Source organism: Neltuma alba, unplaced genomic scaffold (genome assembly GCF_004799145.2).
Source record: "Neltuma alba isolate B1F8T4 unplaced genomic scaffold, ASM479914v2 tig00012396_pilon, whole genome shotgun sequence".
In the NCBI taxonomy this organism is placed as follows: Eukaryota; Viridiplantae; Streptophyta; class Magnoliopsida; order Fabales; family Fabaceae; genus Neltuma; species Neltuma alba.
Window position 1 is genome coordinate 245,511 of NW_021636890.1, and position 23,678 is coordinate 269,188.

The window sequence follows — 23,678 nt, forward strand, 5'->3', positions numbered from 1 at the left end:
TTCTGATGCAAGAACTGATGTGGAAGCCAATTCAAGTTTTCCCTCCGGCTAACAAATACTTTGCGGTGAAAAAATCTTGATTGTGACCTCGGCTGGCGAGATAAGGCCTTGAGAAATGCCCTCGTGAAACCTTGCCATTTTAGATCTATTTTCAGCAAGTTCTACATCTTCCCCATTGACCAGTGAACCTTGTACCGGACTAAGAACTTGCAGAGAAAGCTCCGACGAAATGTTTCAAAATCAAAGATTCACACGTATCCTCAGTACGTGGATCTTGTATAATATATTAAAAGGTACTCCAATTAAACGTTGTCTTGATGGAAGAGTGAGCCATGAGAACAACAACAATGAACATGGCCAATTAGTTGACAATTAAAGCAAAGGCTGGCTATCCGTTTTGTAGCTTAGAAGGATGCACCTTCCTAGTTCCTACTGCCAATGACTCTTGCAAACGCAGCGTTGAAAACACCATGCATATAGCTTCTTGGAGAAAGTTACCGCGTGCCTCGCATAAACATAGCATCTTCCTACGTTATGCTTTAATAGGCATAAACATATCTGTGTACTACTCTGGTCAATTTATAAATGGGCAGTCTAATCACTTGTTATTGTAATCATTTTGCTATTTAGCATATAGGACGGCGTGTGCGTATAAATGCTGATGTGTGTAGCAGCTGGGGCATTTCTCTAGTTGTTATATGACGACTTTGGCTTAATAATAAATATTTTATAATAATAAATTGTTCATAAATCTAATTCATCAACAAATTTAGAGAATTTTGAGCATCTAGACAAAAATTATTGGAAAAAGTGCATTAAGATCTCACCAAGAAAATTAAATATTAAAAAAAATCCCTTAAAATCATCAAATTAATCTAAAGTCCCAAGAAATTTTATTATAAGAGATTTTACTTGTTTAATTACTAAGATGCCCTCTTTTTTTTTTAAGTGTACATTGACAACTGAAAGGGTAGTTATTAACTACTTAAGGATCAACAATTAACAATCATTACAGGAGATGTTAACAACAAAATTTTTCAGCGTGTCACAAAAATTTAATGCATAAGTTATTGGTACTTATGCTAATCGTTGCCCTTAAAGTCGTTAAAGAATATCCTTTTAGTTGTCAAAACATACTAAAAAAAAAAAGACGGAAACAATTTAGCAATTGAATAAGTAGAATATCTTATAATGAGATTTTTTAAGATTTTAGATTAATTTGATAATTTTAAGAAACTTTTTTGTATCTAATTTTCTGGGATGAATCTTAATGCAATTTTTCTAAAATTATTTACGTCCATTTTTTTTTTAATTTTTGAGAATTCATCGTCAAATAATGGGCTTTTCTAAGATCATCCCGGTTGTCATTTAATTTCAAAATGCAGGGCTAGGCTACAGCCCCACTCTTCGCCACCGAGCAATCATCCTATGCTGACAACTTAAACCCTAATGTCCCGCGTAACTCCTCTCTCCCGCCAAAATTCATCTACTGTGTCACTCGCACTCACGCTCCTCACGCGCCGTCTCTCCTCGGCCACCGCTTCCGATGCCTCTTCCAAACTCCACGATTGCTACTCTTTCGAACCCCCCGCATCACTTTCCCCCACATCCCAAAATCCCACCGATACAATCGTCAAACCGAAGAAAAAGCTAAAACCCCAATACCGTCCCCCTTCATCGCTTGATCGAACAGGGCGAAAGCCAGTACATTCCGATTTGCCCTTTGATTTTCGATATAGCTACACGGAAAGTAGCCCCTCAGTGAGGCCGATTGGGCTTAGAGAGCCCAAGTACTCGCCGTTTGGACCGGGCAGGCTTGAACGGCCATGGACTGGGGTTTGTGCTCCGGCGGTGGACCCAAAGGTGAAGAGTTTAGAGGGGCAGGAGGATCCGAACATGACGGAACAGAGGATGAAGAAGAGAGAGTTAATTCAAGGTAAGCCACTTACTTCGGCTGAGAGGAAGGTGCTGGTTTCGAAGTGCGAAAGGAGTAAAACTAAGAGGCAAATAAACTTGGGTAAGTGCTGGTTTTGGTTTTTCCTTTTTGGCCTGTTTGGTTTTGTTATAGTTTTTGAAGGTAATGTAAACGCTGATTTGTGGACTATAGTGTATGTTTGGCAACAAGGCTGGAGTTCTTCACGTTGCTGAGCAATAGGTCATAAATTTGAATTAGGTCGGGTATGAAGGTTTATTTTTGCTTCTTAAAATTGGGGGGAAGGGGGGTTTGGGGGCGGAATTTTTCTGTTTAGGTGCACATTTTTCATGCCTCTACAATTTTACGCTAGACAAAAGCTAAAAAAATTAAACAACATTTTGGACTGTGTTTTGTCCTCCTCATCTCTTCCGCTGTCAATTATTGAACCCCTACGTGTGCTTGTGTTTCTTTTTGAGTTGCAGGGAGGGATGGTTTAACTCACAATATGCTGAATGATATTCATAATCACTGGAAGCATGCAGAAGCAGTTAGGATTAAATGTATGGGTGTGCCTACTGTGGACATGAAAAATGTTTGCACCCAGCTGGAGGTATATATCTCTTTAAAGAAATTTGCATTTTTCTCCTAACAATGTTGGCTTTGTGATTTTTAATTTTGATCAAGGTTGTCTTTGGGATCGAATGGATCTTATTTTGTTCCGCTTGAAGTTTCTATGATGCTTTGTTGTTTCTAGGGGATAATTATATTCCTTGGGCTTTTATTTTGGCAGTAGAATTGTATGTCGGATGCTGTTGTAAATTCTTATCTTCAAATTCAACCGCTTATGCAAGCACTGAAGCAAATTTCAATTTTCTTTTTGCAGGATAAAACATTTGGAAAGATTATTCATAGACATGGAGGTACCCTTGTATTGTATAGAGGCAGGAATTATAATCCCAGAAGGAGGCCTGTAATACCTCTCATGTTGTGGAGACCCCATGAACCCATATATCCAAGACTCATTAAGACAACAATTGAAGGCTTAAGTATTGAGGAAACAAAGGAAATGAGGAAGAAAGGATTGGCCGTCCCCGCTTTAACAAAGCTTGGTATGTTCTAGTTGTATTTTATAGTAGCAGTCGCTGATTTGTACTTGCACAGTTTGCTGATTATGAAGTTTACTGTAGCCAAAAATGGTTATTACGGTAGTTTGGTGCCCATGGTGAGAGATGCTTTTCTCTCATGTGAATTGGTTCGGATTGACTGCCAAGGTCTTGAGAAGAGTGATTACAAGAAAATTAGCTGCAAGCTTCGGGTAAAGACATGTTACTTCTACACTTCTATTTTAGGTTGCTCTTCGGAGGAGCTATATGTGTTTTCTTTTTGTTATGTTTTATCTTGGGTCAGTCTGTCTATTGCATAGAGCACCAAATAGCAGCATGTCAAAAATGACTTTGCCACCTTAATGGATGATGTGGTGGCCTCCATGTAAAAATTGGATTAAACAACTGAGAAAACGGTCTGTCTTGAAAATTTTCAAGCAAATATGTCATCACTTTAACTAAGAAACCGTACCAATAAGCAAACTATATTCAGCCTTGGGCAGCCCAACAGTTAATTGATTGAAACCATTTGTCCTGCATTTTATTTCTATGCTCCATCATGGTGGACTTTTAATTACAATAACAGCTTCTTTTATCTGCCTTTCAATACTGTTTGCCTAGAAGATTTAATTTCTGGCTTTCAAGTTCGCTCCCCTGAGCTCTAGACCTTAAGTTAAGTTGTTCGTTTTTAAGTATCTTATTTTATAAATGCAGGACCTGGTGCCTTGTATTCTGGTGACATTTGACAAAGAACAGATTGTGGTTTGGAGGGGAGCCGATTTCAACCCCCCCGAGGATGGATACTCATTTACACATCGAGAATTGTTTGATGATTCTGATGATAACTTAACCTCCGGAGAAGAGGCATGTGACAAGTTTGATGATAGAAGCACCTTATGATATTAGTACTGCTGTTTGCATTGGTGATGAAATCCCGTTTTTGATGATGCAAATAGTAGCCGTGAGTGAGAAGTTCCTTTAAGGTTGGATTAAAGTATTATCGGTGAAAATAGTCAGAGAAAGGGGGACCTTTCAAGGAACCTGCGTTGATGATCCTATTTGTCCAAACTTTTGCTTCTGCGCCTGATCCCTATGGTACTGCTGGTGGTTGAACTGCATTTTGGAAGATAGGGATAAAATAGTAAATTAGCTAGAAGCTGACATGCGGTTCATTGTAACAGAAGCTCTGGAATATGCTCCTCCTATATGCGTAGTCGCATGATGTAGAAAGCTACGCTGTGGGAAAGAGCTGACATTGTTATCATGTGTATTTGTGGTCCTGCTGGAATTTGCATCCTAAGTGTTGATTGGTCTGGCTTATACCGTTATTCTCACTTCTGTGTGACTTAAAAGCAGATATTATTATCAAGAAGAAAGGGAGCTTAAAATGCGAACGGTATGCTTTTATCCAAAAGAAATAAAAGGCGAAGGGTACTTTTTTGGGGCCAACGCTAAGGGTGTATACCTTGTTAAGAGCGGAAGAACTAAAAATGTGGTTGCAGTGCTCTCACCTTATTAGACGTGTCGGCATTAGATGCGCCTCGGACCCCATTTATCACTCCTGTCCCGTCGATTCCTCGAATTTTATATTTTTAAATTTTTTTATCCTGAAGTATTATTTTCTTTAAAAAATTGTGTTTGAAAAAGCAATTTCATTTTATGTCATATTTTCTTAGAGTAAAAATATTAGAATTAAAATTCAAAATACATTCCCCAAAATGTTCGTATTTAGATTTGTCCTGCTTTATTCTTTTGCACTGGCATCTGTGGAATATTGCAGCGATGTGGCTGGAAAAACAAAGTCCGTTGTCTCTTTAAATTTTAAAACAAATATTGTCTCTGTGGGTTGGGATTTAGACAAATCTGAGATTCCGCATTTTGTTTCATAATCTGAATGAAAACGATATTTTACCAAATGTTTTTGGATAAAATTTTTTAACAAATTTAAAAAGTTTCATATATGTAATGTATTCATTGTGAAGGTAAAATAAAGGGCAAATCAGTAAATAGCATCTGTTTGAAAATTTTGTTGGGTAAAAAAAAATTAAAATTGGAACAGGTACAACTATTATCAGCGCGTACAACTTTTCTTCAGGGTCCATGTAAAATAATTTATAAATAGTTTTTCAATCATAATTTGCTAGATATGAGATAAATATATAAGAGGATTTTTATCTTAAGTTTCGTAAAATATACTTATAAGTGCTTTTAAATGTCGTTCTAAAACAGACCGATAGAGTTATCCAATAGGTAATCTTTTTTTAATTATAATTTATAAAATATGAGATAAGTATATAAAAGATAAGTTTTATCTTAATTTTTTATAAAATGTATTTATAAATGTTTTTAAATGTTTTTCCAAGACACCAAAACAGACCGATGGAGTTATCCAACGGGGTTTTTTTTTTTTTTTGGCCAAAATCCAATGTGTAAACATGAATCCTGTAGAGTCGGGGCAATGGACAGTTGGACACCTTTTCTCCCCCCCGATTCTGAGCATGGTGTCAGTTTTCAGTCCTTTAATTTTTTTTCCCCTCACACATTCTCGCTGATATTTTTAATTTAATGAGCCGGATTTAGTGGTGGTGGTGCCATGTGACCTTGCTGTCATCTTTTTTTTTTTTTTTTCCGCCAATTGCGACCTCGCTGTCATAAACTCTCAAGGTATAAACACATGAGATGGGTTTTATCTTAATTTTTATAAAATATGCGTATAAATGCTTTTTTTATTAGTTGCCCATCCAGTTTACCGGAGCTTTACTCCAACTACATCTGGATCCGACCCACGTCGTGCACCTGATTGTGGTGGGTGAATCTCCCAACCGAGATTTCTGTATACACTGAGACTCAAACTCAAGACCTTACTTAAACAGTACCCAGCCGCTTACCGCTTGGATCAACTCCCGTTGCTTATAAATGCTTTTAAATGCTTGTCACAAAACAGACGGATAGAGTCATCTAACCGGTTTTTTTTTTTTGGCCCAAATCCAATCTGTAATCATGAATCCTGGAGAGTCGGGTTGATGAACACCTCCCCCCCGGGGGGGATTCTGAGCATGCTGTTAGTTTTTCAGTCCTTCAGATTCTTTTTTTCGTCACACATTCTAGCTGATATTTTTAATTTTAATGGGCCGGATTTAATGTTGGTGCCATGTGACCTCGCTGTCATAATTCATGAATACGCGCACACGCTATTTAATTAGTTTTAGTTTTCTTAATGACTTGTAAATTCTTTTTGCTTCCATTAACGTCTTTTGCTTTAAAGTCCGACATTTTCTCAAACCCCATTTTAATTCATCAGTTTTAAGGTCAAGCTTTAAAACCCGAATATTTTTTTTCAGGCCAAAAAAACCCGAATGAGATAACTACATGTGTAAATCCCAAAGGACAAAAAATGAATGTTTAAAAGAGCAAATTAAATGCCGAACTAAATAGTAGTACAAATATAAATATTAAATGACAAATAGAAATTATCTTAAAGTACAAATTTTTAATTAAATATTTTTTAATTCATCATCTTCATCATTCAAAAATAAAATGGGAGTATTCAACCCTTTAAAATTATGCCTTGTAAAAATTTGAAGGAAAAACAAAATGGGTTTAAAACAGTAGCCTGAACCCTTTTTTCTCTGGCTTACAAAAATCTTTACATCTTATACAAATTGGCCGGTCCCGAAAACCCCTTTGTACTAAAATCTCCTAATTTGTAGGTCTCAGCTGCTTTTTTCAAAGCCAAAAAAATATCTTAAACGGGTAGTCCAATGAAACCAGACCTGCATTGCGGACTTTACCCCGCAACATTATTTCACTCAAGCAGTGAATGGGTGGGAAATTCGAATTCTTCTGTTACTTACTATATAATCTAATTAATTAATTTAAATAAATTAAAAATATTAACTAAATTAATATATGTGATATATTTTTCTAAAATATTTTAAATATTTTTTTTAACTTCCTCTCTCCCTCGATCATTATTATCAAAAAATCAATAAGGTTAATTTGAAAAGAAAAAAATAATAAACATGTAAAATAAGTCTTATATATAATTCATATTGTCATTCTATATATACTAATAATAATTTTATAGAAATCGTAATAATTATCTACTTGAATACTAATAACAATCTCCATTGTTGGTATGGTAAGCAATGTACATCAAACATCCAACCATGCTCTTGCATCAAATCAAAACACTGAAGGGTCAACAGTTTTGTAAGATCTTTGACCAAACCAATTCAAGGGTCTTCCTCCATTAAGCAACAATTCTGCTGGTCCAAAAAAAAAAAGCAACAATTCTTTTCAGGAAAAAATTAAATCCAAGAAGAAAAATCAAGGCGGAAACAAGGGAGCGTCAAACAAAAACAATGAGCAGGCCCCGTCAGGAGCACGTGGCTGGCACCTTTACGAGTTTATTTAATAATATAATCCACGTGCCGCATGCTGGGATCATACGCTGTCATAAATGAAGTTCTTTGGGAAAAAAATACATGTAGCGTGGGGGTATAATATTATAATCATATGTTTTGGAAAAATACTAAAAGGAATTACGTCCGTTTAGTTAAAGTTTAAAAACTTTTTGGCTAGAATAATCTTTATTTAATTAAAATATGTATATTTTAATTAATAAGGATGTTTTATTGAAATTTTTGAAATTCTAAAATTAACGATAACATCAACTAAATTTTACCGTCTATAATTGCTATAAATGACATAATATGCAAAATAATAAATTTTTTCCATACTTTTTTCCATACAAAATCTAAGTCCCCTTCCCCTTCAACGTCGTTCGTAATTTGTTGATTTTTTTTTTTCAGTTTTTCCGGGAACCTAAGCGTACGATATATATATCCATGTGTTGTCGACATGATCCTATTCCGCGGTAATATTCGATTTCCATTTTCCACCTACCTTTCCCTTCCTCGGTTTTCCCCTTTGTCTAGCAGCTGCCTGCTGCTTCTCCATCTTCTTCTCTTCCTTCACTTCCCATCGAAACTGACAATGGCGGACCATGGCATCACCTCCCCTCTCCTTTCTTCCCAGCCCTCCGATCAGGTGGTCCTTACGGTGCGCGATGATGACTCTGAACGTTCATCGACTCAATCCCACAGTGGAAGTGACAACAGCAATTTCCAGCATCATCACGACCATCGCTCGAACGGCGGAACCCTAGTGGGTTCTTGCAACCCCTTTCGATCTCTCGGGTGCGAGGACTTGTACGTGTCTCAGCCCACCACGGTGGATCCGTTCCGCAACAACACGCCGTACATTGAGGGGTCTACGAGTGGTTGAAACTTATCATTTGTTTGCCGATTGCCTTGGTCCGTCTTGTTCTCTTTGGGCTGGCTTTGTCGGTCGGGTATGCCGCCACGAAATTGGCCCTTGAGGGATGGAAGGATAAGCAGAATCCGATGCCGAGATGGAGATGCAGGCTTATGTGGATCACCAGAATGTGCGGCCGCTGCATACTTTTTTCTTTTGGGTATGTTGGATTTTGTCAATAAATGTTTTTCTCACGCTAAATTAGCTAGCGAGGACTTGGAGGGGTATATAAAGTTGGGCCATAGGGTGGGTGCAGTTTGGTAATTTAGTCTATTCCTTACATTAGGTAATGGCACATAACGTGTAATGGCTATTCTTACGTTGTAAATACGAAGCTATAATATCATGGTAGAAGCAGCAAATATACTTCTTTAATTTTTCGAGCTTGGGTCGAACGACGCAAAAACAATAACGAATGGCAGGCAGATCTAAATGTTACTTGAAAAAGGAAGAAGAGAAGCTATTGGGTGAATGAAAGAAAAGCCTAAGGACATGACTTATGGCTTGCGTAAATGAAGCATGTAACTTTCAATCACGGAATGGAATGTTTGGTTTTAAAATCTAGAGTATTTTTCAATTTTGAGTTTATTTGTCATCCGGGAACTAAGATTACAGAAAAGAACGACCTCATACTGTCATGAATAAATTCCTGATGGAGCCTCATTTTTAAATATGAGATATAATAGCCTCCTCAATTTCACTGTCATTCAACTAATTATAAAAGTTTCATATGCATCATACAATGGCCTCCTGCATTTCCTGGCTGCCGATTCACTTTTCGTTTTGAAATAGATACTCCGTAAATAAACTGAGGAAGCGTAGAATGTATGGAATTTTAATTGACCGCCCAATGACTACAACTTGCTATATATACGAATGTGTGTGGTGTTTAGCTTAATTAGGTTCTTCTGGAGCTAAAGGCTTCTCTCACGTTGCATTCTTCTATCCATGGCAGTTATCACTGGATAAGACGGAAGGGAAGACCTGCACCAAGGGAAACTGCTCCGATAATTGTATCTAATCATGTATCTTACGTTGAGCCCATCTTTTTCTTCTATGAATTATTCCCTACCATTGTGGCGTCCGAGTCCCATGACTCCTTACCTTTTGTTGGCACCATTATCAGAGCAATGCAGGTAATTTTGATTTCCTATCTACATTTTGCGTGCTCAATTTCATATATTAGATAACATGCAGTGGTTTTCATTTTCTAGTCTTTTGAGAATTGGCTGCTCAAACAGGGAATGGGTCCTCTCTATCACATGGTTTGTCCTGTAAAATCAATCTAGAAAAAAACTGTATGTGTATGCAGACTAGAGAGAGAGAGAGACCCATTATGAGCATGGCGGAACTATGAAACCTTAAAACCAACCTTCCACTGGTTCGATGACAAAAGTACAATTCTAGCTAATTTGATATTTCCTCTCCCTTTCTTGTTTTTAGGTGGTATATGTCAACAGGTTCTCACCGTCATCAAGGAAGCAGGCTGTCCAAGAAATAAAGGTAGGAGTTTTCTATTATTTCTTTGTCCTCATTTGATCAGTAATCTTTCCAAACAGAAGAAATTCCTATGTACTTTTATTATTGTCACTGTTGTGTTTTCAAAGGCTCGATATCAGTTGATGCAAGATAATAATACTGATTTTGCAATTTAAAGGATTGAGTGTACCGCCTTAAAGTATTTCATTAAGGATGATGCATACGGTTCAACTTCAAAAGTTTCTGATATTTTAAGTTTGTAACTCAACAGAAAGATGAAAAAATCCTTAGAACTTGTGAAGACCATGTGATAGATTAGTTTGGGTCATAGTTATCAAATTGTTATTGCGCATATCACAAAATTTAAAACTTATTTCTGAATCTGAATTGTAAAAACCTTTTGAATCTTAAGATTTAGTAGCAACTAAGATGTAGCTTGAAATATAAAATATGGCATATGGATATCCGAATGGTGTGTGTAAAGGTATAATAAATCTGTTACCATCGTGAAGTACTTAAATATAAGCTGATAAGCTCATTATCATAAATTTGTAAGTAACTAGTTTTTTGAAATAATTTCAGTTGATGTCTTTGTTTTTTCATTAAAGGCACAGACAACATTTAACAACAGTACAACACTGCTATGGACTTATATCCCATCTTTGTGGCTCATTGGAAACTATAAGTTATCATACCATTTGATTACCATGTTTTAGTATGATTTTGCTTCATACAAGTTATCATATTATTAGCTGTCTGATACAGAAATCTGCTTTTAAGGATGTGAATAACAGAGAAGGGTTTCTAGCGATAGATTTCCTCGAGTACTTTTGTTTCCAGAGGGAACTACAACTAATGGCAGAAATCTTATTTCCTTTCAACTTGGTGCATTTATTCCTGGTTACCCAATTCAGCCTGTTATAGTTCGTTATCCTCATGTACACTTTGACCAGTCGTGGTAGGATATATTTTTTGATTGTACTATCATTCTTGTAATCTTGTAGTTTCAACGGGTGTCTGATCACTTTTTTTTTTTGGCATGCAATTTTTCATAGGGGTAATGTTTCTTTAGCAAGGCTCATGTTCAGGATGTTCACTCAGTTCCATAATTTTTTTGAGGTATACTCCCCTTTGGATTGGTTTCTTTGGAGGTGGTTTTCTTTTCTTTTTCCTGTCTCTCTCTGTTTTTTAATTGGGCCTGCGAGGGTGTTGTGTGCTGCCTAGTTGGGTAAGCTGTTCTCGAAGTAACTTAAAGCATTCACTTAAATGACACAGGTAGAGTACCTTCCTGTCGTTTCAACTTTAGGTGATAAAAAGGAAACTGCTTCACAATTTGCTGAGAGGGTGAGTTTATACTCCTGCACCATTCAATTCTTGTTTTCCCCTTTTTTATTTCAAAACTTATTCTTTGGCTGCATAATTTAGAAAACCATGACAAGGTGAGAACCTCTATGCTGTAAGCTTTTTAATATGATTAGTTATTATTTTATAATTGGAATTGAGTTGAGGGAGAAAACTTGGTTTTGAAAAACAATTGATCTCTAAATTCAAGCATTTTCTGTATACGAATGAGTTTTATTTGCTGGTATCCATTGCATCATGCCTCTTATGGTGCAGAAATTATAAATTTATTAATTTTACATTTTCTTAAAAAAATTATGTTCTCTCTTCTGAGTTTGGATGTAAACTTAAAGCAATAACATGATGAACCAAGAAGTCTCCAGGCCCTATTGTTAAAAATAGAGAATGTTGACTTTGATGTTTGAATTTCGGTTATTTCCCATGCTATTTCTTCATCTTTCATACCTTGTGTGGGTAATCGATTACTAATAAACATGGACAAATGCAGACCAGTCGTGTTATGGCAACTTCATTAAATACTGTGCAAACAGGACATTCGTTTGGAGACCTGATGCTTTATATGAAAGCAAAGGAAGCAAAACAGGTGCATTTCTTGATACTTTTTTAGCAATTTATGTTCATCCTAGTTGCTTTTGAGATCTAAAAATTTGTTTTGTTCTGCATCTTTTAGATGACTATTTATTCTCCTTGATAGTGCATTATGTCAATCTGCATTGATCTTATCATTTGGTGCATTTTTTGTCATTAGCAATTATCTAATTATTTTTTTTATCTCTATCCAAAGATTTTGTTGTTAGAGCACAATGGCATTGTGCTGCTATACATGTAACCAATCCCACCTAGTGGAATAAGACTTTTTATTGTTGTTGTATCCATAAACTCAAATGTAAAATCTACATATTGTTTCTTCAGCCTAAGAAATTTTACAAAAGTTCTATCTGTGCACCTTCTACAAAGTTGAAAGTATAACACATAGGAAGTTCTACACGAATCATTGACAAACCACCAAGGTGGAACAGTAGACATTATAACAAATGTGCCATTTTTGAGTTTTCTCTCCTTTATCAATTCAAGTAACATGTCCATTTTTGAAACCTGAAAGTTGAGCCATTACCTCTAAAACCTCTTGTTGATATTCCAAAGCTAATATCAAAATCCCAAGACAACTATTGTAATTACATCGTACTCTTTGAAACATGAAATCCACTTCTACATCCTCAATGCATATCATGGGCAAAGATTTTAACTTATTATTCACTTGCCCAATGCTCTTGACTAGGGTTGCAATGATCAAAAGTTACCACAAAATATGGTCATCTTAGGATGTAGGATGGTGTTAAATATTTTCTCATCAGTTCTGCCTTTCTGCAGAAAATTTTTATGCATCCTTAGTGTGTCATAGCATGTGTTTTCTTTTCAGCAAGTGAGATGCTACACCTGTTACTGTGCAACTTTGCAATCCTGTCTTTTCTGCTAATATTTCACCTTATTTGATTTTTCAGGAGAACCCTGCATTTTATATGGTTGAATTGGCTAGAACGGAATCAGTGAGTCCTTAAAAATTTATGCACTATGATTATGTTATGTAAAAATATATATCTTCTGTTCTTCGATGATATGGTCAAGTTCCTGGTAAATTATTTTTTCTTTCAGTCAGTTCACATAGATTTGCAGGCGTCTAAGCAAAAACCTTCCTTTCTGTTTTCCCTTTCTAATTTGCACGTACAACAGTATTGCTCAGTTTATGCAACACTTGCAATTGACATTTGGCCCTCGTGGTCCTACAAATTGAAGGGCACCATGAATTTAGTTGTTCCCAGGAGCAACCCTTTGTAGTTGCTTGATGAATTTGCAAATAGCATTGCTCTCACTTTTGTTTTTTTCCCTTTTTCTGTCATTATTCGTTTTCCATTTCTGGTTTGTTGTGTTAAATTGTTTTCTGGTCCTCTTTGTTCATGTTTTTTCATTCTCTCTCTTCTCATCAATAATTTACTTTTTACCAAGAAAAAGTAAAATTCCTGTTATAGATTATTTCATTATTAAACAACTAGTATCAAAGTCTCCATGACCAAGTGGTTGCTGATTAGAAATCCGATCTTTGCCATCGCTCTCTTGATCAAAATTAAGTCTCAGCTCAAGGGCTGCAGTGCGTTATTCAAACCTGAACTCATAGGGCTTTCATAGTAAAGGCCTAAAGGGTATGTTGGAGATTATGATTTTATTAATGAACCTTTACTTAATGGTTTAATCTTCTGAGTTGAAGTGGTCTTTTATAATTTTGATTACTCTTCCAATATGTAGTACTAAAAGTATGCAACAGATCAAATTCTTGTTCATTTTTCCCGCAAATAATATGGGCCTGTCTAACACTTGTGTCTCTCTGATCATCAGCCTCCCATATCTTTGTAATTCAACATTCTCAAACTTTGGTTGTTTCCCATATTCCAGTTGGATTTAAGATAATCTGGTCTGTATTTTTTAAATTACATACTATTGATTGTCGCATGTGATTGAAGGATAAAGTAAAGTTGTGTCTCTTTTCAGTTCATCCGTGTAAGCAGCCTGGAAGCTGTCGAATTCCTGGATAAATTCCTTTCCATGAATCCTGATCCCAGGTACTATTGGATTGCATATTTGCAATCAACATGGAAAACCTCTCTTGTACAAGGGAAACAATATATGTTATCAATTGATTCTGTATTTTGATGGTAAGTAATTGACTATTAGTCATTATAGACGCTGGATATTTTCTTCTTTGGGGGAAAAATAAATTCTGCAGTAAATCATTGTTTATTGGCAGCAGTTGGTGTTTCTTTTTCTCAGTTGACTGCGTTCATAAGTTTTTTTTTTTTTTTTTTTGGGTGGGGGGGGGGGATGTTTGAAGTATTTCATAACTCTATGGAAGATTTCTCTTGGGTGACCAATGCGTTAATACTTCTGTCCCTTGACCTGAAGTTTGAAGCCTCACTAGTTCGTGTATTTAATCATTTCCTTCAGAATATATATTTTTCTTAACGAAGTAGGACAAGGGCAGCAGGATTGAGGATCTTTGCTTTAACTACAGCATCAATGGAATTTTTATACTGACCTGAAAGAATCCTTTATAGGCGTTGTTGGTAATAATACAGTATATATGATTATATATAATTTCTGTGCTACACTAGGGCACTTCTTTTACGCATTATGCGCACACCACATATGATCACTGGCATACCTATCATATATTCCTTTGCGGTCTCTCACGCCTGATGTACTTATCAGTGACCTACGTGAAGTCATATGTAGGTGAAACTGTTGTGTGGATTTAATGTAAAGATTTTATTCTACTTGCAGTGGTCATGTTCAATATCATGACTTCTTGAGGGTTTTAGGACTTAAAGCTTGCCTTCTAGCGGATGAGGTTAGTTAACAAATGGCTGCTTTCTTTCTCAACAATACTAATTGTTTGGATTCATTATAGCTTCTTTGTATGTTTTGCTAGGCCAGGGAAAGTAGTAAATAGAATGGTTTAAACCAGCAAAATAATAGCTCATTGCTTTAAATGATTAGGTATTTTGCTGTTATGTTGTTGAAGCTATTACGTGGGGGGAGGGGTGTTTGGTTACCTTGAAAAGCATTTTTTAAAGTGCTTTCACACAAACCAAGACAAAAACTCCTCTCTATTTATCTTGAATTCTGTAAAATCATTTTTAAAAAGCTAATCCTCTTGATTAAGTGCAATCTCCCTTTGAACCCCAAAGTAGAAATCCATCCTAAGCATATTTTGCTTTTAGTCCCTCAACCCGTTCTACCTTTTTCTGATGCAAGAGGCACATCTTTTCTTTTCCTCGATTTTATCCCCATCATCTATTCTTTGCTCCGTTGAACTATCTGTCACATTGCTTAAGTTTTGACCAATATCTTTCAAATCCACGAGTCCCATGGGCTTCACAAAATTCAAGATAAGAAGTTAGGTGGATAAAGTTTTGCACTCGTGGGACTTTTACTTGTGGCATGTCCTCTCTTTTTCTTTTGGACACTCTGAAGATAGAAACTAAAATTGTGTCTACTCAAACCTCAGTATTCTCACAAATATTTCACGACATTTCCGAGCATGTTTCCCTAAGATCATAGAAAACTATTTTTGGATATCCTTGATCATGGAATAGATAAACTCAAACCTTAGTATTCTAAACTACATTAAACTTTAAGATCGCGGAACAGATGAACTTCTTATCTTTTGAGAGGTCCACTTTAATCGTGTTTCTCAACAAGGTTGCTGCAAAGTTTATGATAGAAGAAGCATTAGAAAGCTGCTGTGGCATACATAAAAGAAAGGATAGGCACATATCTTATGTTAACTTTTCTCTTTCTTTCCTCTCCCCTTTATATGCTAGTCAATTCGTACCTTCTAGCTTGGAATGCCAAGTTTCTTCTTTTCTCTGCTGCTTTAAACTCCTCTCTTTACATGATTTAGTAATTATTTTTCCTGCTTTTCTTTTCTGAAGATGATCATATTGGATTGCAGATTTTTTCATTCATTGATGTAGAGAAGAAGGGAGCAGTTACATTTAAACAGGTAACCTCTGATCTACCCTATTGTGCTGGTTAGAAGATTACAGAGGGGGTATGACACTGGCTGACATTTGCACTGATTTGTGGGCAGAAAGCTTCTATCTGCAAATTTGGGTTTGATTTGAAATTGTTGCTTGTAATATTCAGCTCTTAGTGACAGTCATTTGTTTATGATTTTCTGCCAGTTCTTGTTTAAATCTGCCCAAGTCATGAAGCAGCCATTATTTCATCAAACATGTCAATCAGCTTTTGCTGAATGTGGGGGTGGCATAAACAAATATATAGTCGAGCGACAAGTATTCTACTTCTTCCTGTTATTTAGTTTGCTTGGAAGTGAATGTTGAACTAATCCTGACTTGTTCTCCTTTTTGTCTAAATCAGTTATTAGATATCATCCGACCTGCTATTCCCGACTTGGAGGAGGATGAGGTAACTCACTTGTGTTACCTTTATCGTCAGGATGAGGTAACTCAGATTCGTCTTTTTATTTATGTGATTTGATTTATGATAACTGGGTGTGTGCAGGTTCATGATCTGTTTGTCGTATTCGATATTGACAATGATGGTAAAGTAAGCAAGGAGGATTTTCTTTCGTGCCTCAAAATGAATCCGCTGCTGATAGCTCTTTTTATACCGCACCTCCTTCTTAAAAACTTGTTAAGCTGTACTGACGAACAAGAGGAGATAATATGATGGGCAACAGGTATATCGTTAGGTGGTACTAAGGGCACCCAAATTAAATACTCGAGGCTTTTTTTCTTTCCGTGTATTCAAAAGTGATTAGGGTAGGAAGTTTCTGGTATTGTCTAAAACACGGGTTTCTTTTTTAAGGCCTGAAAAAAATGTGGGGTTCAAGGGCTTCCTTTTTTTTCCTTTTTATTACCCTTGCCCTGGTGAATAGATGAACTACTAAGACGTCCCAAATATTTGGTTCCTATGTTTTTCTTTGGTGGGTCAGGTTAACTGAATTTTTGTTTTCTCTGGGTTTTGTAATCACACTGATCTGGTCTAGCATATTGCATTAGGATTTTCATGATTCATGTAAGGTTATTGTAATCTGAAATTACTCGTATTTATGTTTGTAACTAACAATGAAAATCCACTCAAGGATGTAAACATTGTGAAAATTATGGAAAATTGATGAGGAAGTACTCAGACATTGAACCCTATTGAATTAAAGCTACAAATCTTTGTTTAGAAACCTATTTTTTTCAATTTATTTCCTTGATTTCTTAGATTATGCTTCCATTTAACTGATTGAGATGATGCCGTTGGAGTTTGAGACCTTTTTCTCGGGGTTTAATGATTAAGTGGCAAGATAAAATTATAAGAATCAAAATTTTGACTTATACAATTTAATGTCGTGTTTGTGAAAGTGTTTATATGCCTCCAATGTGCGGTGGTTATAAAATTTGTGGTGTTTGGATTTATGATTTGGCAATTTAACTTTTGGATAAAAAGTCACTTAAAGTGAAAAGTAAAAATTTAGTGCTTTGGCTTTTGGTTTTTAAGAAGTAGAGAGTTAAAAAAGAATTGGGTCTTGCTTTTAAGAAATTTAGTACTTTATCTGAATCTTGTTATAAGATTTAAATAATTAATTTGTAGATAATAAAAAATTAATTAGAATTAATTAAAAGTAATAAATTGGTTGTAAATATATTATCTCTTGTTTATAATACAAGTCATTTTAGTTAATTTGTCAAATGACTTTTATTTTGAATCAAGTCATTCTTCTAAAAACTGATTTATATTATGCACTGCGGAGAGTACTTTTAATTTTAAATATGTAATAAATAAAATAAAGGATAAAAGAAAATATATGAGAAAATGTAACTAGAAAGTATGGCATAAGAGAGGGAATAAAATATTCCGGTCCTAATTATAAGAGCTAATTGACTGATTTGAGGCAATTAAAGAAATAGATTAAGTTAGTTATTTGTAATAAATAGGTGTTGTCTTTCATAAAATATCCTTACTAATCAAGTGTATTGGTTAGAACTATTATTATTAAAAGGACTATTTTGAAAAAAATGTATAAACATTAGAAACAGTGATTGGTGTCTTATATTTAGGATCAAAATAAAAGTCAAACAAAGGCTTATATTAAGAACTAGAGATAGTATATTATTTTAATAAAATTTGTTTTTTTTAATTTTATAACTAAACTTATTTTTAAAAAAGATAATGTAAATAACTCTAATTTTTTATTTATAAAAATCAATTCAAACATAAATTATATTACCTAATATAACTTTTTTTAAAAATCAAAATAAAAATAAGTTATTTTTTACTTTTGCCAATTTAAACAAGCTCTTAACGGCCAACTTGTATCGACGAAGCCTGCTCAGTAGGGGTCTCGCTCACCCCCACCCCGTCCTCCCTTCGCCCCCTTTTCTCTCTCTTTTCTGATTCGCTTCTTTTTGATATCATGACCGCTTCGTCGGATTTAAATCCCTGACCGTTGAGTAATGAGTTTTCCTTGAAAAAAACGGTCCAAGGCTTTTACATTTAGCGAAATTATTAAACATGCTGATAAATAATATATTTAAAGAGTTTGATTTATAAAGCAGTGAGGTGTCGTGTTTTGTGTTAGTGCTCACAAGATAAGGAGATGAGAATGAGATGTTGAATGAAAATGGAAAAAAAAAATCATTTTGTAAATATGCGTAATTTTTCACTCGAACTGGGGAATATACACACATACACATATATATATATATGTGTGTGTATAATTGGTTTGGATGTACAGACTTTGATAATTGGTTACAATGATTTTCTTTTTGACCAGAAAGGGGTTGCCATATGAGGAAAAGAAAAGGTTCGAGCCAATGTTTTAGTAGGGGCACAATACAGTGACGTGGTTACTGTGCCTGGCTTGAATTTCCTCAAACCTGAATTATCTTTTTCCCAAAAGAAAGTCAGTTTTATTGATATTGAAAAATAGGATACAATCACCAATAGCCAAAGCCGCCAGACAGTTAAAAAACAAAAACACTCGAAGACTGCAATACAACCTACTAAAAGGGAAAAATCGAACAACCTGAAATACAACCTAACAGACGACAAATAACAACAAATAGAAAGCTTACCGAAAACAACAAAGAAATAGAAAAAATGTTAACCAGTCCCAAACCTTTCCTCAGTCGTAACAAACCTGAATTATTTCGCATTGAAGGGAATTCCACATGAGATTTACCGAAAATTTACTTCATCAAATTACAATATCACACTTTCGAAATTCCTTCATCTTCTTCCTATTGTCCTTCCATGTATTTCGTAATCGTCCTATTTGTTTTTCTGCCTTATCAGATTTTGTATTCTTTATATTATCGTTTTGACCGCTATCCAAACAAGGGGGAGAAAAAAAAGCACATAGTCAAAAGAAGTATTCATTGTTCGGCACTATATCACTTTAGTGGACAGTGACAAAATGAATGACAGTACATTATTTGATTTATTTGGATCTAAAATTAATAAATAGTATTGCCTTCAATCCTAATTATAAAACTTTGTTTAATTAGAATAGAATAATAGAAGGCAAAAAGTGTTAGATGATTTGATTTATTTTCAATAAAAAAAACTTAATGCATTAAAATTGCGTAGATAAACGTGGATGGTGACTAAGATGTATGTGATAAAATTCCATCACTTCCTCTCATTTTGATAATGTCAGAGTTAATTGAAGATTTGTGCTTTAGTATTTACGGATTTAAGATTTTAATTTATTTTGTCAGATGAAGATTTGTGCTTTAGTATTTACGGATTTAAGATTTCAATTTATTTTGTTTCATAAATTTATAATTTTTTTTAAATAACTATATGTGCAGTGATTGCATATATGAAAGGAATTTTCATCCACGAAGATAAACTTTAACGCAAGTAACAAAAATAATTGTTTTAGAATAATTAATTGAACTATTTTATTTTTTTCTTTGGTGAAAAAAGAACTATTTAATTTTTTAAAATTAATTATTTAACTCTTTTTTCAATAGTAACAATTTATTCAACTCCCATATTTACAACCACAGGGAGCATTGGAGAAGTTGGATCACAATTTTCCAGACAACTCTAGCTACAATGGATATCCCAGTTCCCAATTGAAAACATGGTGGAGTGCAATTATTAAATTAAGTAGAATATTTTTAAAGTGGTTTATAAACTTTTTTTCTCAAAGAAAAAAAAGAGAGCCAGAATTTCAGATCTCAAAGATGTGCACGAAATTTTAGGGGAAAGGAGAAGTGAGAAAAGCTGCAAGAAACCTCACAAATGCCACGATGAGTTTAGGACCGTTGGATGAGAAGGCAGAGAAGAATGGAGCACGGCATGCTTTGTGGTCCCCCCCGCACCTGAAAATAAAGTAATGGGAGGCGGTCAGCCGACCGCTGCAAGATATGGCTAACAAATCCAACCTTAGTACGTTGACATAAATGGCGTCCTCCATGACCTGTTCCTTTTCCTGACACGTGACCCCCACGTCTGGGCCCCACTTCCCACGGCCACTCTCTTAGTTCTATTTATTTACCTTTAATTTAATTACCACTTTCCCTCCTTAATATCATCTTCTATCTTTAATATAAAAACTAATTTAACTTTTAATTTGATTTTAAATATAAGATCTTAAAATAATTCTTATTATAATTATACATGTTAAATGTTTAATATTTAATCAAATGACCTTTGATTAACAAAAGTATCTTAGGGAAGCCAACACCTATTTATTATAATAACTAGCTTAACTAATTCTTTACTATACTTAAATCAGCCAATTAGTTTTTGTATTAGTGACCTAAAGTTGTATAATAGATAAGTTGATTAATTTGCGTAGCTTTACAAAATTTATTGATTAGTTATTTATAATAAATAAGTATTAATTTTCTTAAAATACCCTTATTAATCATGTATTAACCAAAACTATTATTTGATGAAACAGTTAACATATGCAACTATTACAAAAATTATTTTTAAAAAATAAATATAACAGATAAAATATATTAAAATTTTATATTTAAGACTAAATTAAAAGTTAAACTAATTTTTATATTAAAGAGAAAAAGAAGTAACACATTACTACTGTACGCCTTAATTGATAAAATAATGACTTGGATTAATGATGCCCATGGCCATGTGGTCCAATCATATTTCAGCCTTGCTCCCAGTCCCCTAAACACTATCTGCTTGTTAGGCTGATAAAAAGGTTTAATGACAATTTGTCATTCATTTACCCTTCCAATAATTCATATAAGACCTATTTAACTAATTTAATTAGATTAAGAAAGTTAGATAAGTTAGTTAATTATAAAAAATGTGACACGTTTTTCCTAAAATACTATAATCATCTTTCTTAATACCCGATCTTCCTCTTCTACTTGATTATGGGTGAGAGAGTATCCATATGGGTAATTTAGAGAAAACTGATAATATAATAAATGAGTCTTATATTTAGAAGCAAAACCAACTCAACAATTGGGTCCTATATTAAAGACCGGAAGAGTATTATTTTTTTCATATTTACATTCTTTTCTTGGGATACGAATATTTTTCTTTCTAAATCTTGGTAACTTTTTTACCTTTTAATCTTTCTTTTTATCCCGCCAAAATCTCTTCCGATAATAAGAAAATATCTATGCATGATAAAAAAAAAAAAAAAACATAACTGCTGCATTAGGATGAGAGGATGCGTTAATTGTATTTGACAAGTCAGGTTCTCTGGACAGAAAAGTCAGGTTTTATTATATCTAAGCTCTCTTGCTTTTGTTGTAAAGCTTTAACGGTTGGCTCAGAAGAGCGCTTCGTCCGTGATCATATAAGAACGAAAAAATACAACTTCCTTCGATCAATAGTCAAGTTACTGAAGCCGGATCGGCATCTCAAGTGATTAAGATAGTGAGTTAAAAGTTAATGAGTTAAATTAAAGTTAAATCAAGAGGTCAAACCTAAAGTTAATTTAAATTCTCATCATGCCATCCATCCAAAAGATTAAATACCAATTTAATATATTGAATCTCTAACAACATAATCACTTGCATTTTATTTTCATTTTTATGTAATTTTCTGAACAAATTGACATGATAGTATCATATTATTAAAATCACTAAATATTCATTCTAAAAAAATAAAATAAATTTATAACAACAAAATATTCTTATCTACAATCCTTTACTCATTAAACTAATAATTCTTTGGCATGAAAATAACTTTTTTTTAAAAACACACATAACCGGGTTAATCCACCAAACTGGTCGGGTTAATCGGTTTCCTTCCTGGTTGATCGGTTTACATTGGCCCCCGTCAGCACATTGCCGGTTTTTACAATTGGCATGTTTCTAATCTGTTTTTCAATATTATGTCCATAATATAAAAAGTTAGTTAACATTTATCATGCATCAAGAAATAGAAGTCTAGTCATTAAATGTGTCCTAAAATGATAAAATTTTCTTATTTTATCCTTACGAAATAATAAAATTGCCTTTAATATTATGCTTTTAGTATCTCTCATCTCTCTCTCATGTTTAATATTAGGAGCAAAGGTGAAAAAATCAAATTAACTATCCTCATAACATTTTATATTTTGATCCACATTTTTTTCCAATCAACTTTTTATATTATGGAGCGGACAGAGCACCTCACATTGAGGATGAAAAGTTACTAAAAGCGGTAATTTCCCTGTATAATTGTGCAGTAAATTACTGTGGTTATAATCAGGAAAAATAAAAAAAATAAAAGTTGAATTTTAAAATTCTAAATCAGAAATTATAATAAAAAATGTGTTGTCATTGTAATCATTTTCTTTATTGGTGTAGTAATAAATATTGATTTGGAATTTTGAAATTCAATAATCATTTCTTTTGAAATTTTTTCTTATAAATACCGTTGCATAATGTTTACTCGTTTAATAATACTTATCACGGTCAAGTCCAACTACTTTTATTATTTACTTTTTTTCTTTAGTCGGGAAAAATGGAAAGCATGCATGTATTTAAATATTGAGTTAATATAAACTTTGATCTCTTAAATTTGCTTTTATTTTAGTTTTGGTCTCTCAAATTTTAAATATTTTGATCCTTCAGTTTTTTTCATGTATAGCATTGATCCCTATGATCGAATAAAAATTTGGACCGTTTTATCTTTTGAGAGACCAAAACTTATGGTTTGAAATTTGAAAGACTAAAACCAAAATGAGAATAGATTTAAAGGATTAAAAATTATATTAATCTTGAAATACTTAACACGCATGATCGAGGGTGCTTTTTACTTATATTTTAAGATTAGGAAATACCTTTGACCTTTTTTTTTTTTGGCGCAATACTATTAGCTGTATCTTGCGTATTACTCCCTACAATCTTTAACAGTACAGTGCTTCCCTGTCTCAAAATGTATAGGTTACCCAACTTTTTGAAGCCTGTTAAGGGTTCTTTTTATGATGCCTTGTTCGAATTTTTAGCATGGTTTATGATATTTCTTTTTCTCCATAATAAAAGTCAGAATAATTATTTACTGGGTTTATTTTGGTAATTAATGTTTAAATACTTCTCCGGTCTTTAATACAGGACCTAGTTTTTAAGTTAATTTTGGTCTTAAATATAATACCTATTTATTATATTTATCAGTTTTTCTTAAATTAACCCTATAGATACTCCCTCAATCATAATCAAGTAAGTGAAGGAGAGGGGATATTAAGAAAAATGATTATAGTGTTTTAGAAAAAAAAATGTCATATTTATTATAAATTAACTAACTTATCTAACTTCTTTAATTTAATCAAATTAGTTAAATAGATCTTATATTAAAGATCAGAAGAGTATAATTTTTATATTTTTTTCTTTTTAAGACCTAATTTAATATGGGCAAAGTTAAAAAGTTTTACAACTTAAGATAAATTTAAGGAGTTGTTAGTTTTAATAAATAAATTAAAAGTGCCTTGTATTATAAATGAGTGAACATACTTT

General features: G+C 33.8%; 2 protein-coding genes across 2 annotated transcripts; both read left to right on the forward strand.

Moving 5' to 3' along the window:
* Positions 1-1,438: 1,438 nt before the first annotated feature.
* LOC114726638 (CRS2-associated factor 1, mitochondrial) lies at positions 1,439-4,306 on the forward strand. Its single transcript, XM_028913294.1, has 5 exons — positions 1,439-2,017; positions 2,398-2,525; positions 2,799-3,024; positions 3,103-3,230; positions 3,733-4,306. Exons 1-5 carry the CDS (start codon positions 1,450-1,452, stop codon positions 3,916-3,918), a joined length of 1,236 nt encoding a protein of 411 aa, XP_028769127.1. The 5' UTR covers positions 1,439-1,449; the 3' UTR covers positions 3,919-4,306.
* Positions 4,307-7,893: 3,587 nt separating this feature from the next.
* LOC114726637 (lysophospholipid acyltransferase LPEAT2) lies at positions 7,894-16,933 on the forward strand. The gene is given in 15 exon segments (XM_028913293.1): positions 7,894-8,284; positions 8,287-8,497; positions 9,293-9,473; positions 9,781-9,840; positions 10,611-10,774; positions 10,872-10,935; positions 11,092-11,160; positions 11,666-11,761; positions 12,681-12,725; positions 13,723-13,793; positions 14,512-14,578; positions 15,686-15,736; positions 15,918-16,028; positions 16,114-16,161; positions 16,258-16,933. Coding segments are annotated over 15 exon segments (1,674 nt in total). The 5' UTR covers positions 7,894-8,016; the 3' UTR covers positions 16,426-16,933.
* Positions 16,934-23,678: the final 6,745 nt, after the last annotated feature.